The 18,348-nt window shown below is 39.1% G+C and overlaps 1 protein-coding gene across 1 annotated transcript; it reads left to right on the forward strand.

The window, feature by feature from the left end:
* The first annotated feature begins 778 nt into the window (after positions 1–778).
* Lyve1 (lymphatic vessel endothelial hyaluronan receptor 1) lies at positions 779–14,767 on the forward strand. Its single transcript, XM_047519269.1, is given in 9 exon segments — positions 779–1,015; positions 1,017–1,053; positions 3,049–3,056; positions 4,639–4,725; positions 4,727–4,807; positions 4,923–5,057; positions 11,526–11,833; positions 12,399–12,477; positions 13,051–14,767. Coding segments are annotated over 9 exon segments (960 nt in total). The 5' UTR covers positions 779–977; the 3' UTR covers positions 13,238–14,767.
* The last annotated feature ends 3,581 nt before the right edge of the window (positions 14,768–18,348 follow it).

Consider the following 18,348-nt stretch of genomic DNA (forward strand, 5'->3'; position numbering starts at 1 on the left):
AAAGAACTTGTCATCCATGCACTTCATATAAAAGACATTCATTTTGAAGAAAAGTTATAAACCTTTGCTCAAGGCATTGCTTGCAAACCAGAACCTCATAATTGCCGTGGAAGGCAAACCCCTGAAAACACAGCTGGGAAACCATCAAGTACATATACTCACTTACATTCAGGTAGGGTCTGAATTGAAATTTGGTCCATCAGACTATAAAAGAAGTTATTATAGGGAAAGTTATATAAAGAACTGCCTGTGGTGATTACTATTAAGTCGAAAATTCTTTTGTAAAGTGTAAAATGACTAACTTTGTAAATTGCCCCCTAGTTGTGTTTCATAGATGTGGATTTTTATGTGTGTCTGATTTCTTTGAGAAAGGAATCCCCTGTAGTGGTGTTGAGATTTCCTGTATACAAAAGAAGTCTCAAAGAAAGGCATGGTATGTAAGTGGGCATTTACTTTCATTGTTTTCCCCACACATTATAAGGCATTATTTTCTGCTGAGGGGGAAAATCACCAAAAGGAAAGAAGCACACCCACGCTCAATCTCCTTTTGACAGACACATTCCTAGGAGTATGTGGATGAATGGGCTCCACAGCAATAACAATGAATGGTGTGAGAACGGAGCTGTGGGGGAGGGCAAGTGGCAGGGAACATGGGAATTAGGAAAAACTTTGGTAGTTCACCCTGTGCTATCTGCCTTCCTCATTTGTGTGTTTTCTGAGTCAGCATTAGCTAAATTTTCCAGAAAGCCATCCACAAAATACAGCCTGGGCGTTCAAAGGACGTCACTCATTTCCCCCAGTGGCCTTGACAAGTCAGGAGCTTGAAAGCAGGGAAATCCGGATGTCTCAGTTATGAAGAGGAGCAGGGGCCTCAACATATTTCCAGAACTCTCCATCCAGCCTGGTGATTGAGCTTCTGCCTTCCTTACTGCCAGTGGCCATCTGCAGCGCTTACCTGGCTCTGAGGGGTTTGCACAATGGCCAAGTGCTTCAGCCTGGTGTTCCTTCTTGCCTCATCTGGACCTTGAGGTTCTGGTCCAAGGCTCTGTCCAAGTACAAGGTAGGTTTCTTACTAGATTTCCAAACAGAGGCGAGGCAGGTCTTGGAAGCTGTCCTAAGCCCTCTATGCTCTTGACTAAGGACTCTGGGAATGTGGACAACACTCAGGGTCAACAAAGATCTAATTGGTAGGATTGCTCAGCCAGAAGTGTTCTCACCATATTGTCAACTTCACCAACATGATCTATGTTTACCTTTAAATCACTTTGAATTTTTTTTTTGGTTATGGAATATTTTAATAATAATATGTTTAAATCAAGCATTGAGGAGAATAATTTGTTCTTAAAAGTATTTCATTCAAGAAGCAAACTATGACTGAAAAATTTGAAGCGATTACTAAAAAATGGATAAATGTCACTAAATACTGTCCTATTTTATATTTTTAGAAGTGTTGACATAACTATTTTTAATTTCAAGTATATTATGCAGTAAATGAAATATTATGTTTTTACTATGCATTGAATTTAATATGCTGTAATTTACTGAAAAAAAAAACTGTGAAATTGTAAAGTTTGACAATTCATCATCAATTCCCTACCAAAGGGAATGATTTAAAGTGATTTCTGGGCTTTTGAGATGTCTAAATGGAAATTTCAATCTGTACTATAGGCAAGAAAAAAAAATGTTACCACAAACCACTTATTATAGCTCTGGGCAAATGAAATCTGAGCACTTTTATAAAGGGAAATAGTTTTTTCCTCTATTGGAAGATGCCCTAAGACATAGAATATAACAGTAAAAGTCATTTGGAATTCACTCATATATGTATTTTAATTTTATAAGGGAATTTAGAGTTACATGATTGCTATTTTTTTTCCCCAAATATCAGAACTGTTTTGGGATCTTTTTGTGTTGTGCTGGGTATTGAACCCAGAGTTGCTTTACCACTGAGCCACATCCCCAGACCTTTTTATTTTTTATTTTGAGACAGAATCTCACTAAGTAGCCTAGGCTGACCTTGACCTTGGATCTTCCTGCCTCAGCCTCCCAAGTTGCTGGGATTACAAGCCTGTGCCATTGTGTCCAGCAGAAATGTTACTTTTAATAAGCTTGGTCCTTTCTGAAACCACCCTAGGGAGACTCTTCACTTTTTCCCACATTGCTGCCATTATTCAAACTGTTTTGGAATTCATGCTTTGATAATAACTCCATTGCACTCTGTGCACCATCCTCAATAATGGCAAATTTTTCTAAGGAAATTAACTTTTTGGAAACAGCTGAAAGTACCTTAACCACAACTGTGGAACCAGGGGGTGATGAAGGTGAGTGGACGGGATAGGAACTTTTCTGAAGGCTCATTTGTAGAGATTTGGCTTTGGGTAAGAATATATAGATAAGGATTCATTTAATCCTCTCAAGAACAAATTTTATGAATGAATAAACAGGCTCAGTGATGCCAAATGACTTGCCCAATGCTATGCAGGAGGTAAATGCTAGAACTTGGGGTTGAAATCAGCTCTGATTCCCAGGTACATTTTGGCTGTTTCCTAAGAAATCTTAAGGGAGAGGTTACGGAGTGCCCCTTAGATTCCACCTCCCTATTTCTATCTCTAAATGAAATAAGAAAGCATGAAATTGCTTAATATTTGTTGATTGCTTTCTATGAATCCAGTCTCTGCTAGGTATAAACTCTCTCATTTAATTCCAAATAAAAATCCTGGGACACTGTAGCCATCTCCATTTTACAGACAGCAACACTAACTTGCCCAAGGCCCTAAGGACAGTTAACAACAGAAAAAAATATCTAAAGCCAGATCTATATGCACAGAATAGGTCTATCATGACTCTAAATAATAGCACTTCTCTAAATTGTAGCAAGACCACTTTATAGTGTAACAAAGACTCTCTGCAGTCAATTTCCAAAGAAGGAACCATAAGAGGTCTGAGCAAAAGCAAGCTTAGAAGCCAAAGGAGCCAAATTCAAGGACAAGTGGACAACTATATGTGTGTGTGTGTTTGGCTGTCAAACTCCCAGCAATAAAGTGGAAGGCAGAACAGTGTTACAGTAGAGAACTGGAATTTCAGAGTCAGGCAAAACTGAGTTTGTGACCCTAATCTGCACCAAGTTTCTGTATGGTTTTGGGTTTAGAAAAGATACTCTCCCTGAGCAAGTTTTAAGTTTTCTCTTAAAAGAGGCAGGGTTTGGCACAGAGTAACGTCAATGGATGGTAGGTATGGGAATTACTATTGATTTTAGTGTTGATATAAGCATTGGCATAGGTGTGAATATTAGTGTGTACAGTCATAGTTGGCTCTTTTGCCCCAGGCACAACATTGGTACTGGGCTATTGACTCTCTGGTCTCTGGTGACAGCAAAGTCTGGATGCAAACAAGCCCATCTGCAAATACACATCCCTTCCTCTAGCTCCTGCTTCAGAACACAGCAAGATCACAAAAGGACCTTAGTGATGCACCTTCTACATTTGCAAGAAGAAACTGCCTTCAAATACTAACCCAGAAAGTGATCAAGGCATTTTTGCACCCACTACACAGAGCTCTGTACAAGCAGTTACTTGGGAGATTGAAATGCTCTTGATGGATTTTCACAGATGAATCCCAACAGGAATAATGTACTTGAATATAATGCAACATGGCATTTTATATAGTCTATAAATCCCAGAACCAGAGGGGAGGGGTCAAATGAGCTCACAAGTCCATTAGATTTTGGGTTAAAAATATTAGCTACATCTTAACAGATCAACTGCTTCAGCTGCCTCAGGAAGATCAATCATTAGCAGACTAAAACCAAAATGCTTTGACGGTAAACATAATGGTGACATGTTTCAGTACGTACTATATGGTTGGCACTATGCTAAACATTTTTATTACACTTCATTCTCTTAATTCTCACTATCCTATGCAGTAGATACTGTTCATATAAATAAGGAAACTGAAGCTCAAAGACAGTAACTAGCCTGAAGTGACAGAGCTAGCAAGCAGCATAGGTTAGGTCTGAGCCTAGGTCTGACTCTAAGATTCTCTTTCCTTCATTTAGTTTCTCTGCCATGCACGATATACTACGCAGGAACTCCAGGAACTTCTGAGTAAGCCTGCCCCCCTATGGTCAGAGAAGACCTGAAACTGAGGGAGCCCACATTCTGTTAAAATGAATGCAACATTTTCAGTTCATTTCAGAAATAGCAGGGTCCCCACTCCACTATTGATTGGGAGTGTTGCTAACATTAATAACTATTCTACTAACCCAAGGCCTGAATTCTGTCTTCCAAAGTCTCAGATGCTTCATTTTATAGACTCCAAAAAGGTTGGCAGCAGCTGTATCACCTAGACCATACCCCAGGAACTAGCAGCTAAAGGCCCCAGGCAATGAACAAGGTTCCTTAATAGAGAAGATAGGATGGACTTGGATCTGGTGAAATTTGCATGTTGGACCAGAGCAAGTATCCATCTAACCCAACAGGCTGTCCTTGTAGGAAATTCCTGGCCTGTGTCCTGTTATTTCTAAATTCAATCCCAGACACCAGATCTCACTCCCACACTACAACAATTCTCGGAGAGGAGGAGAGCCTAAGGTTGTGGCAAAGGCAATAAACTGAGCACCTCTGTGATTTCTCTGCAGAGCTTTTCCATCTCACTGCCATGCGAATTCTGGGGGTCCACCCTTGTGAACAAAAAAGGTACACCGGCAGATGACTTCACAGAAGCCAAGAGGCCTGCAGGCTACTGGACTAACTCTGGCCAGCAAAGACCAGGTGGAAGCAGCATGGAAGTCTGGCTTTGAGACTTGCAGGTGAGGAGCGACTGGATTCACTACGCTGCTGGAGCTCCTTTGACGCCATGTTCTTATGCAGCACTAGAACGGTGCTTTCTAATCCTTGTCCATTCAATGAGTGTGTTCTTTACAGTTATGGATGGGTTGAAGAAGGGTACACTGTCCTCCCTCGGATTCTCCCGAACCCCAAGTGTGGAAAGAATGGCATAGGCGTCCTGAGATGGAGCGCTCCAGTTAGCCAAACGTTCAGGGCCTATTGTTACACTCATCTGGTGAGTCCACCCTGCAGCTCTCCACATGGCACGTCCTTTCTGGTATCTCCAGCTCTGTGGCCTGTTTGGGAAGAGTAACCCTGAGCAGCAGTAGAAGCAGCCATGGCAATGATCATCCAGTTTTCCCAAAACTGTCTCTGACGGGCTAATGGGACAGTGTGCCCCCCAGAGGCAAAAGTTAGGGAAAATATGATTGAAAGGCAGCCCAAGAGAGGGCGTCCCAGGAGGCATCTCCACCACCCCTGCTCCTAAAGATAAACAGGAAGAAGGGAAGGAACAAATACACAGGTATGTGGACAGAGCTATGCAGGTTAGTTGTCCCTGAACCTCCACAGCTACCACTGTGCATACGCTTTATCACCCCCAGTACAAATACAGAAATTCAACTTGCAGGATGTAAAAAACACATCTAAAGTCTCTGTATTAGTCATTTTCCATTACTATAATGAAATACCTGAGGCTGAGTAATTTATAAAGAAAGGAGGCTTATTTAGCTCACAGTTCTGTAGATTCAAGGACCATGGCGCCAGCATCAGCTCAGCTCTGGAATGCTTTGTAGAGAATGGCATCCCAGCGGTGGAAATGCCTGTGTGAGAGCGATCAACATGACAGACTGCAAGCCAGGGCCGTGATTCAGGATGGCTACCCTCTCTGACCAGGGTCCCAGGGAAATGTAACTGATTCCTTTAGAAGGAAGCACCTTCAATGACCTCCCACTAGGCTCCACCTCTTAAAGTCCCCACCACCTCTTAACATCAACACACTGAAGACCAAGCTTCCGGCACATGAACCTTTGAGGATAAGCTCAAACCACATTCAAACCATAGCAGTCTCACCCCTACAAAGGTTCCAACTCAGGTCTAATTCTGACACCTTGCTCTTTCCACTATACCTTAAGAGGAGAGGAAATGCAGATGCTACATTTGACATTTTTAAGAACAAACACAATCTCCATTTTATGGCAGAAGAAATTGAATTCCAAGTAGTTTACCTAAGAATTTCTCAGAGAGTTTTTTCTTTAAATTCCTACTCACTCTTAATTGTCCTAGGAACCACTGTCTGACTCATTACTTTTCACACATACTCATATGTTTGACTTTAAGATTAGGTGCTGGTGGACCCATACAAGATAGATTCTAAATTCATTCCCTAAGATCCACAAGATAAACATTGGCCAATCAACATTAGCAAAAACCCAGAAAGACAGGAGGAAGACAGCAGTTCTTGAACCTGAAAAAGCCCTCAGGGAATCTTGTCTAGTTCTTTCACTTTTTTTTTTTTTTTCCGGTGCTGGGGATCGAACCCAGGGCCTTATGCTTACAAGCACGCACTCTACGACTGAGCTATCTCCCCAGCCCCAGTTCCTTCACTTTATGGATGAAATGACAATGGTTCAGAATGGGGACAAAGCTAGCACAAATCTATAGTTAGTGGCAGAGGCCAGCTGGAGCACAGGGCCTCTCTAACATTTCTTCATCACCCTCCTTCTCTACTCTGCCTCTTTGGCCTGTCATGGTTGTCTAGGAAATTGATGATTGACATTCCTGCTTATCTCATAACCAGCCCATGCCCTTGGCCTTGCCTTTTTAACTGCCTCACCTTCCTGCCAGCTGTCAACGAGACGATGTGATACCCAGCCCTCCGACTTGGATCTATTTACTTGTGGTTTCCTTTAACTTGTACTCTCATCCCCTGTGTTTCCTGCATACTGTAAGTTAAGGGAAGAGGCTCCATTAGACTCATGTTCAATATTTTTGGCAAACATATTTTATAGATGATATTATGATATTGTGCATTTTGGATTGCATCACAACAAAAGGCACTTAATGTAATTATGCTTTGATCATTTAATTAAGATGGTGACAGCTGGTTCCCTCTAATAAAATTATAATGATATGTCTTCTCTTTTGCAATTAGTAGGTAAACTATAATGTAGTATTTTTGCATCATGAAAATAGTTGGACCACAAAGTGCCTTTCACCTACCAGTTTAACCAATCATTGATGAGCTTTGCTGAAATCAGTTATTAGGTAGGGGGTGAAAAATGGTGATATTTCTAAATCTATCCTTCCTTCTACATTTATTAGCTGCCATCTTTGATAAAGAAGAATCACACTGGGTATGATGACGCATGCCTATAATCCCAGCTACTCAGCAGACTGAGGCAAGGAGGATTCCAAGTTCAAAATCAGCCTGGGCAGCATAGTGAGAACCTGGCTTAAATTTTTTAAAAAAGGGCTAGGAACATAGCTCAATGGTAAAGCATGCCTTGATTGAATCCCCAGTAGCATACACACAGAGAAGGAGAAGGAAAACTCCCTAAGATTAAGAACTTTCTCACACACACCAACACTTACAAATACATACTTTCTTTCTCCAGCTTATACTACCATGACACATGACGTATTACTTATTCATAATGTTTTCAATGTTATAGTCAGTCTTACAATTATTATATTTTATTCTTTTGGAGGCTCAAATTGTCCCAATTTTGGCAGGTGTGAGCACTTTCTAGCTTACTATTTTTCCTTTATCCTATTTATTTTCTAATATATTTTAATTAATTAATTAATTTGTTTATTTATTTTACTATACTGGGGATTGAACTCAGAGGTGCTCCATCTCTGAGCTACATCCCCAGGCTTTTTTATTTTGAAACAGGGTCTCACTAAGTTGCCCAGGCTGACCTCACACTTGCAATCCTCCTGCCTCAACTTCCTGAGTCACTGGGATTACAAACATGTGCCACTGCACCGAGCTTATCAAATTATTTTCTGAGTAATTCCTTGCTCCCTAACACTATAATATATCCCAGGCTCACTTTGTACTTTCTCTGTCTCAAATGTGGGAATAGTTACTCATTTTTACAAAAAGCCCTAGTTCTTTTTAGTGGAGAATGTTAATTAGAAACCAAGATCTGCATACAAATTTTTCTAATTACTACTGGAGTTTTCATTGCTTCTTTGTCCTTTTTGAATGAGTAGCTAGGAATGCACACGCACACACACACACACACACACACACACACACACACACATACACATGAATATATATACACATATATACAAAGTCATAATTTTATATATACATATATAAATTATAAGTTTATATTGATAGTTCCATCTATCAATATAATAAATTTAATAACTTATTATTTCTTAGTTTACTTTTTAAATATTTGTATCTTTTTTCTATGTTGAAAAAAAATCTTAGTTCCCAGTAAACTATATATTTTCTTATCCTACAAGTTTCAAAATTATAAAACCAATAGCAATAGGAATAACAAACCTACTAAGTGGAATTTAAGATTTCTATGCAAACCTTTTAGTCCTTAGAAGATATCCTTGCAAGGATGTAGTCAGGGAATTATGTACAAAAGTGACGTGGAAAAAAAGTCACTATTCTATGAAGTTGTAATATCATTTTTAAATAAGGTGAGTTCACTTGCTTCTGTTTGTGATGAATTAGGATTCGACTATTTCCCTATTTTTTAAAATAGATAAAACATTTACATGGTTCGATGGTCCAAAATATGCTTTTTTTAAAAGTATGATGAGAGAAGTCTTCCTCCTAACCTTTCTATACTGTTTCCACTCACCATTTTTGTTTCTGGTTTATCCCTGATTTTGTGTATAAAGGGAGGTGTGTGTGTGTGTGTGTTTGTGTGTGTGTGTTGTGTGTGTGTTTCGTTTCCCCTTTCTTTCTTACAAAAAAACTAACATACTGCGTATACTATTCTTCACATGGCTTTTTTCACCTAAATTCTAGAAATTACTTTATATCTGTTCATAGAGATATTTCTCATTTTAACAGCTACATAGTACTCCACTGGGTGGTTATAGCATAGCTTGTTCATTCAACCACTCTTCCATTGATGGATATTTGGGCTGCTTCCTAAGGTCTTCGGGATTCCAGGTGTTTCTAGATTCTCCTCTTTCTGTGCAATTGCAATAACCTCCTCCTTTTCCCCTGGATTGTGCTCTCTCCCTCTGCATTTCATCCTCCACACACTTCCACTGGTAACTGTGTTCCTCCTCTGCTCACAGGCTTGGATGACTTCCCATTTGAGAATGTAAATTGTGAGATCTTTTACACATAAAAGTGGACATATATGAGAACCTCTGTGAAATGTAGGAGGTTTAAGAACCCCAGTTGAAAATTCCCTCTCTACAGAATAAAGTCCAAATTCTTCAACATGATAATTATGACTCTTGATACCATGGCCCCACCTATATTCCCAGTCTTATAAGCTGCTCATGGTCTATCATGTTCCCAACCTCTTCCACACACACCATGTACTCCTTGTCATTTGTCTAACATGACTATACTCTCTAACTTCTGGATTCTTGGATCACGCTACTCCTGTTGACTGGGATATCCGATTCTGCCTTTGATACGGGGTGAGCTGTGCTCTCTTTGAGTCTTACAGGCCTTCGTATTCACCACACGGGTGAGTTCATTCAATTTCTGGCTCTCGTACCTTCTGTTCTCTTTATTGAATGTTATTGCCCTAGATCTTCAATGACTGGCCACTTTTCATCATTCAGGTCTCAGCTTAAGTGCCACCTCCCCAAGAGACCTTCTCTTATCACTTCACCCAAAGTATCTGTCCCTCTTCCTCCACCCTTCTCAATTGAATCCACACCCTGTTTCATTTTCTTAACACCATTGACCATCCTCTGAAATTCTGGCTTATGTTCACTTATTTATTACCTCTATCCTTCTGGTATACTGGACACCCCTAAAGAACAGGGACTTGGTTTCATTTGCATCATGTCCTTAGCACCTGGAGCAGGATCTGACACAGAGTTGGTACTTCATAAATATTTTCTTTATGAACACACTAATCCTCCATGCTCTGCCCAAATGCTTCTCTGAATCCTCGATGATCACCCTTTTTCTTATCCAAATGCTTTCTCTGTCCTAGAAGCAAGAACCATGCCTTGTTTGTATTTAATATCAGTACCCAACATAGTCCGGTGAGCTGAGTGTTTTCCCCTTGATATTCAAAACTTCATTTTCTATGATGTCTATTTGAATGGAGGTAGGTATTTTCAGTAGAACTAATAGAAAAATAGCATGTGATTTCATGCATATGTGGTCAAAAATGTTTTATCAGTTGTGTTTATGACCTTGATTGGCAATTCATTTAATTTTCAAGCAGATCAGCTTAATGGAATAACTTTTTGCTCATAGCTAACATTCAGGATGCCATCCACTTCTGCAAATAAACAGGGATTTAAAACAGTTGCAAATTGATATTATAATATGTTGCATGACTCTGCCATTTACTAACTGTGTGACTTTGGGCAAGTTATTCGATTTCTTAGAACTTCAGTAATCTCCTGTATAAATAAGGGTTTAGTCAAATTGTTAAATGAGTTACCTATTTAAACACCTAGTACCACGGTCAATTCAGAGTAAGATACCAAACAAATATTAGTTTCTTCTCTACCATGTTCAACAGATTGAAAAATAAATGTGCATGCTTCCCATAGTCCCTCCTGCCTTTTTATATTTTGGTTTTTAGTTTTAGTTTAGTTTTTTTTTTTTTTTTTTTTTTTTTTTTTTAATGAGCACAGAGAAATTTGGTCTTAGCAGATTTTGTCCTGAATTGTATCACAAGTGTATCTTGGTTCCTCATCTACTCCTTCCATCGTTTCATTTTTCCTTTTTACTTTATCAAATATTTATTGAGCCAGGCACAGGGACACACCATGATGACCAAATAAAACAGGGTTCCTACTTGCAGGGGGGAGGGTCACAGCCCAGTAGGGATCAGTTTAATGAGAACTGTGACAAGAGAAGTAGACAGAGGTGCAGGAACATAAACGTCTATAGACCCAATATTGTCCCCAAGTCTGCCTGAGAAAGTCAAGGTCAACCTGACACCTGAAGGACAGGTAGGAGTTAGCTAAATAAAGAGCAGGCAGAAAGCCTTAACCCATTCCATCCCATCATCCCACATGCAGAACACCTATAAAAACTCAAGTACAGTACATAATATACAATTATAATAAGATGAGCATAATCACATTATTATGTAATAATTATAACAGAATAAATATAAGCTCTACATCATGATTTGCCACCTATTTTATTGCATCTGTGTCAATTTTTTTGGAATATTTACAGAATTGAAAACTTGAACTTAATGAGTTAAGGGTGAAGGAAGCTCATGGGGGAGGCTAGGCTGTGGGAGAAAGCATGTCAGTATGGTAGGAGCCACGAGAGAAAAGCTGAGCTGATCAATCTTACAATGCGAGCAGGGCCAGACCATGCAGCAAAGCCATGCGGAGTAGAGGCAGACTCTGCAGGATGCTAAGGAAGGAAGTGATATGATTAGATTTGCATTTTGGTGAGACCTCTCTGCTGCAGTTTGGCGGGTAGTAAGACTAGAGAGAGGAAGAACAGTTTAGGAGGCTGTTGCAATTCTTACTTCTTGTTTCATTTTTCCCTCTCTGGGCAGATATTTGGGTCAACTCATGTGTTCCAGAAATTATCACCACCGATGACCCCATGTTTGACACTGAAACTGCAGCACACACATCAGAGTTCACTGACAGTGACAGCCCCTCCTCAGAATCATCCCCTTATTCCACGACACCTGTGCTTGCCACTACTCCTGCTCCAGCCACCACTTCTTCTCCGCGGAGGAAAAAATTGATTTGCATCACGGAAGTGGTCACGGAAACTAGTTCAATGTCTACAGAAACAGAGTCATCTATTAAAGGGGAAGCAGCATTCAAGAATGAAGCTGCTGGGTTTGGAGGTAAATGCTTTTTGTGTCTATGTTCTGTGCTTGTGTGTGTTTATGTAGAACAGACAATGCACAGAATTCAGTCTGCTCCAGAGTAGGCACTTAGTACCTGCCAGATAAAAAATAAAAGCTGAACACAAATTCAGTTTTCATAAGGGCATATAACTTAAGAGTTGTAAAGAACCCTAATGATTAAACTACAAATCATGCATCTGAAAGAGTTGCACTGATGAGAACTCGAGATTGGTAAAAATAAATTATCATATTATTATATGTTCAAAAATAATTCCTTAACTGCCTATTACTTTTTTTCTGACATCTCTTTGTCAAGCAGACTTGTTAGCTAGTTTGGGTCACAAGGCCACAGGAAATGAACTCTACCTTTTGCTTTGCAATGGCATAGAATCGAGTCTGAGAGGCAAGGTTGAGGAGTCTGTAGGCAGGAAGCAAAGAAGTTGGTGAGGACCAGAGAGAAAGCTCTTCTCCTGCACTGCACGGTCCCTATCATTGCATCATGAAATGCACAGTAGGCGCAGGTGAGAGCGAAGGACCTACAGGCCTCGTCTGTTTCCTCCAGGTGTTCCCACGGCTCTGCTAGTTCTTGCCCTCCTCTTCTTTGGTGCTGCGGCTGGTCTGGCAGTTTGCTACATCAAGAGGTAAGGTTGTTGGCACATTGCTGGTCTTGTCATCTTTGTCACATCCGTCCCTTGTGTTTTTCCGGGGTTGTTATTGACACTTTATTGGTAAAAATGGAGATGCACTATTCTTATACTATAAATTTTCTCCCTTACCTGGCCTCTCCTCCCTACCACCTTATCTCTCCTACTGTTTCAGCACAGGCATATCATCCAGGCTATAAATACCAGTCAATGGGTGTCCCTTTGAAACAAAATACTACAAAATAATATTATAAAATAAAATTTTATTTCCCCAGGGAATAAAAAGGAAAGATTGACATCTAGGGAAAATTTTTATGCTATATTGATTTTGGGGTTCTTGTTTTAGGTGGAAGAGTTGAGAGTTCAGCCTAAAGCTGGACCTGTGAGCATACCATCTGATTTAAATGACTCCATTAGTGGGGATGTATTAATGTATTTGGGCGTGCCTTAACATCAGTATGAAATAAAGGTACCTGGTGGACTGGGCCAATATGCATCATTGTAGGCAAAGTACTATCTATTATGATGTGGGCTACAAAGAAGTCTTACTCTTCATGTTTACACTTACAGGTATGTGAAGGCCTTCCCTTTTACAAACAAGAATCAGCAGAAGGAAATGATTGAAACCAAAGTAGTGAAGGAGGAGAAGGCCGATGAGGGCAGTCCTAATGAAGAATCAAAGAAAACGGATAAAAATCCAGAGGAGCCCAAGAGTCCGCCCAAAACCACAGTGCGATGCCTGGAAGCCGAAGTTTAGATTAGAAAGAAATGAAAAGCCACACCTGAGGCTAGTTTCTTTCCTGAACCATCCCAGCTACAGGTAGGGAATCTAAAAAGGGCCAAAGAACCAAAGAAGAAAGTCCACTATTTGTTCCTAATGGGAATCAGCTCAGGGCTGCCTTTGGGCTGTGGTGTTCTCCAAAGGGACCCCTCTCCTTCTGTACCCCTTTCTGGACTATCTTTCTACCTCCAAAGCGTCCCATAGCCTCTCCAACCTGCCTATGTCCTAGTAATATCCCACTGGGAGAAAGGAGCTTTGCAAAGCACAAGGACCCAGAAGTACTTGTCTGTACACATTTGTAAACAGGCTTCTGGGGTTGGCAGAGACTAGGGAGTTGCAGGCAGAGGAGTCACTGAAACCAGGCTGGTTCCATAGCCCAGAGCCTTTCTGCAGCTCTGAAAGGGGAAACGATTATACTGCCTGACTTGTCCTTCTGAGCCAGGCACACAAGGTTTGAGACCCAATCTCTGGGAAACCAAAATAAATAGAGCAATAGAAGGAGGCCAGGATCCTGACCGTGCCATTGTCAGCAGGGACAGAGGGCCAGGTGTTCTTCCCTGAGTAAATAGATTGGAAATACTTTTTAGAATATTCTCACACTTTCTTTTCTCTCTACTACTACTAATTTTCTGTAGAAGAATAGATTTTTACAAGAAACAAAAAATACTTGTACAAATTTCTATTTTTATCTGGGTTAAGAAATTATTATTGAGGAAAATTACTATTGAAAAGTAACAAAATCAACAATTAGTTGCCAAATATCTACTGTAGGTTGATTATTCTTTATCTTAAATGCTTGGGACCAGAAGTGTTTGGATTTTGGATTTTTTTAGATTTTGTAATATTTGTGTATACATAATGAATATCTTAGAGATGAACTCCAAATCTGAACACAAAATTCTTTAATGGTTCATATACCCCTTATACACTTAGACTGGGGTAATTTCATATAATATTTTTGATAATTTTGTACTTGAAACAGTTTCATGGTGTAGAATTTTCCACTTGGGGTTATCATATTGACACTCAAGAATTTCTAGATTTTGGAGCACTTCAGATTGGATTTTTGGATTAGAGATGCTGTATACGTACATGTCAACCTGTATATGTCAGGTGCTTTGCAAGATATTACATCCTGTAACTGAATGTTATTTGTCAAAAAATTGCATATAGTTGAGTGCTGTCTGAAGATAATTTTTTTTCTAGTTTTGATATGCTTAGCTTACCTACTTCCAAACTAATTGTGGATGTGTTTTTTTCTTTTTGTTTGTTTATTTTGGTTTTGCTAAGACTAATCCGTTCATTTTCTTTAATAGGGCAACTATTATAACTTTAATTTATTATTAACATACCTAAAAGTACATTATTACCTCTGTATATCAAAGCACAATTTTTAAAATGTCATTAACAAACATATCACCAGCTCTTGTTTTTCTAGCAAGAGCTACATGACAGGTGCGGAAATATTTGTGCCAAAAAAACAAATTAAAGCATTCAGAAAATTTATTTGCTCTCTTGTATACCTAGATGAATTATCTTCCATGCAAAATTAAAATAGGACCAAATTATAATCTGTAGTTTGCAGAAGTGAAAGAGACAAACTTGGTTGCTAAAATTCAGATTAATGTGAACCCAGCAGTATTGTAATCACCTTGTGGACTGTCCTTGCTTCAGATGGTCTCCTTTTAAGTTGGTCAGGCACACTCACATTAGTCCTTTACTTGCGACATCCCAATCCCCACAGGGTTCATAGGGGAACCAGATTCGGGATAGCTCATCTGCCTTGGCTCTCCAGCTTTCCCTAGACTCCTATCTCCCTCCCTTCACCAGTGACTCCACAGCCCCAGTCCTTGCAGCCCAGAGGTCAGAACCTGGGGTTCCTCTTTTGGATTGACCTACAATTAAACAATTGACAATTAATTCAGTTGTCAAGAATTAAAAATCTGGGGCTGGGGTTGTGGCTTAGTGGTAAAGTACTCACCTCGTACATGTGAAGCACTGGGTTCAATCCTCAGCACCACATAAAATTAATAAGATAAAGGTATTGTGTCCATCTAAAACTCTCTCTCTCTCTCTCTCTCTCTCTCTCTCTCTATATATATATATATATATATATATATAATTTATATATAAATTTTTTAAAAGAATTAAAAATCAAGAGCTCTTTTATGTTTATATTTCTAGGTTTCATTGGAAAAAATGGGAAGATCTAGAGTAGAGAATCCTTATTTCCTTGGTGCATAAATAATTACCCGAGATGGAGCAGTGCTGTCCCCTTTGAGGGGACAGGCTCTCATTTCACCATGCCCTCATCACTGTGTTGCATCCTCATGCAAAAAGAAAGGAACCAAACCCAAGTATCTCACAACACTGTTGCCTTTGTCATGTCCCGCCCATGTCCCTCATTTGTATTACCTTCCTGGCCCTGTAAGTTTATGAGTTTGAATCTCTGGTTCTTCAGCTTTATCAGCTTTACACAGTTCTTGGGGAGTCAAGAAGAAAAAGTAGAAAGCTTAAATAGTGGCCTTCTCCTGTGTGTGTTAGCTGAAAAAACTCAGATCTTCCACACATTTCCCATCCTGTGGGCATCTACTATATATTAGGATGCCATGGCCTCCTTCTGTTTTTAGACAGGTATATGCTCTTCCAAGGAGGAGGAAGTAGGAAAGGAGAAAAATCCACCCCGTCACATACATGGATAGTTCCCCATAACCACGGTTCCACATCTACTGTCACTGTGGAAGTGACAGTCACTTCGTATGTTGTCCAAATAATCTCCACACCTTCCCTGAGAGGTAAGGATTATTACTGACATTTTATCAGTTAGAAAATTGAGTTTTTAGAAGACTCAAATCACTTTCAGAGGTCACAGGTCCAGTTAAATAGTAAAGACAGGATATGATCCCAGGATGACTGCAAAATTCTCTTGCAAATGACATTATAAGGATGAATGGGAATTCTTTCATTATGCAAGTTTAAAATCAATCACCTGCCAAAAACAACAGGAAAAATAAGGAAAACAACTCAGGACTCCTGTGTCAACTCCAGAGATTCTTTCTTAAATCCATTGACAATGACAGGGAGGAAAGAAAAGTCACTAAAGAACTGCGCGAAGTGCTTCCTCATCCATACCTGGCCCAGCTAGTATGGGCTGAAAATGTGGGACTCCTAAGAAACTCAGATCAGCTTCTCTAATTCTTTTTTCACAGAGTAAAAAATACAAAGCCTAATGTAACAGATAGCTAAAGGTGACACCTAGGCTAGAAGTCTCCTTCAACTCAAGTTCTCTTTACTCTCCATGAAACAAAAAGAAGTTGGAAGAGTACATGGGATCACCCCAGTTTAGACTTATAATCCAGTTCCCTTCCCAGAAATGCCTCTTCTTCATGCCTACCTCCTTGGTTCAAACTTAGTAGATTCATTCCTTTGACCAAAGATATTCTGTACCAAGAAGTCTCCTGTAAAATTGCATGTTTTGTCTACAGCCAGGATGCTATCAAATATTAACATGTCATTATGATGTCTAATGACAAAACTGGAGAAAAGCCAGTGACTTTAGGCCCAGCACATTGCTGTACATAGCCTATAAATGTCCATGGACTTGAACAAAATTGATAATATCCATTTCCAGACCAAAGAATTCTACACTTTGTTGTCTCTAGACCTTCAGTAAGTGCCCAAAACAAAACCATTCATTCTAGGAAAGAATAGCTTTGAAAGGACAATAATAGCAACATGCTAATAAATTTATAAATATATAATATATATAATAAATATATTGTTACAAAAAAGAAAATGTGTTAAGCTTCCCAATGTGAAGAAAAGCAATTATTTGTCAGTTTACTCTTTAGTTGAAAATAAATAAAATTTAGTTGTCACCATAATGGTTTATATGTGGACTCAGTTTTAATCAAAGAGCATTTTATTTTTTTTAACTTTTGCTTAAAATTTATTAAATATCCTTAGCTAAAGTAGTAGAAATAAAGAATCCTCACAAGTATCATAGAATAGTGCAGAAAACTTGTTTCTGGAAGTATATCAATTTTTATAATCAAAGATTACTCAATATCCTCACTTTTGAAAACTGGAGAAAACAATTCTAACTTAGATCCTTTTATCAAAGAAGACTTGTTCCTGAGGGTTGTTTTCTTTTTTTCAAAAGCATTTTCACAAATACTAAAATCATATGGAGTACTTCTTTCTGTATGTTCCCCAGGAATGCTGAAATTCAATAGTACTAAAGTGTTTGAGATGTCCCCCTTCAGTATCTAGAATAGCATTTACTTTTTAAAACATAAACATTTTACTTCAGAATAGTTTTAAATTTACAGAACGAAAATTGTGAAAATAATACAAATCCCACCTATTCACATCCATTTTCCCCCAATATCAACATCTATATTAATATAGTACTTTGTCACACATCATGAACCAACACTGACACATTATTAATTTGATATCCATACTTTCTTCTAATTTCCTTAGTTTTTACCTAATATCATTGTGCTATTCAGATTTTTTTTGTTCTTGATAACTTGGGCCATTTTTGAAGCTACTGGTTAAGTATTGTGCAGAATGTCCCTCAGAAGAGACTTCTCTGACATCTTCCCATGAGTGCACTGAGGTTAGAGGGTTCCAGGAAGGAGACCACAGAGGTAAAGTGCCATTTTCATCCCTTTATATCAAGGGTATATAATATCAGTATGACCGACCACTGTATGATGTTAACCTTGAGCACCTGGCTAAGGTGTGTTTGTCAGGTTTCTTTACTATAGAGCCATTGTTTTTCCTTCTTATACTGTATTCTTTGGGAAAAAAAAAAGTCCCTATGCACAGCCCCCATTTAAGTAGTAGGGAGTGCGCTGCCTTCTTGAGGTGCAAAATCCACACAGATTATTTGGAATTATCCGGCATAGTACAGTCATCTATTCTCCCTCATTAATTTATCCATTCAATTATTTATTTGCATCAGTATGAACTCAAGAATATCTCTTTTCCACTTTAGGTTATAACTTAATACCATTTTATTTGTTTACTTGCTCAGCGTGTTCAAGCATCAACCATTGGGAGTGCTTTCTGTTTGCTGC

This window comes from Sciurus carolinensis, chromosome 11 (assembly GCF_902686445.1).
Source record: "Sciurus carolinensis chromosome 11, mSciCar1.2, whole genome shotgun sequence".
In the NCBI taxonomy this organism is placed as follows: domain Eukaryota; kingdom Metazoa; phylum Chordata; class Mammalia; order Rodentia; family Sciuridae; genus Sciurus; species Sciurus carolinensis.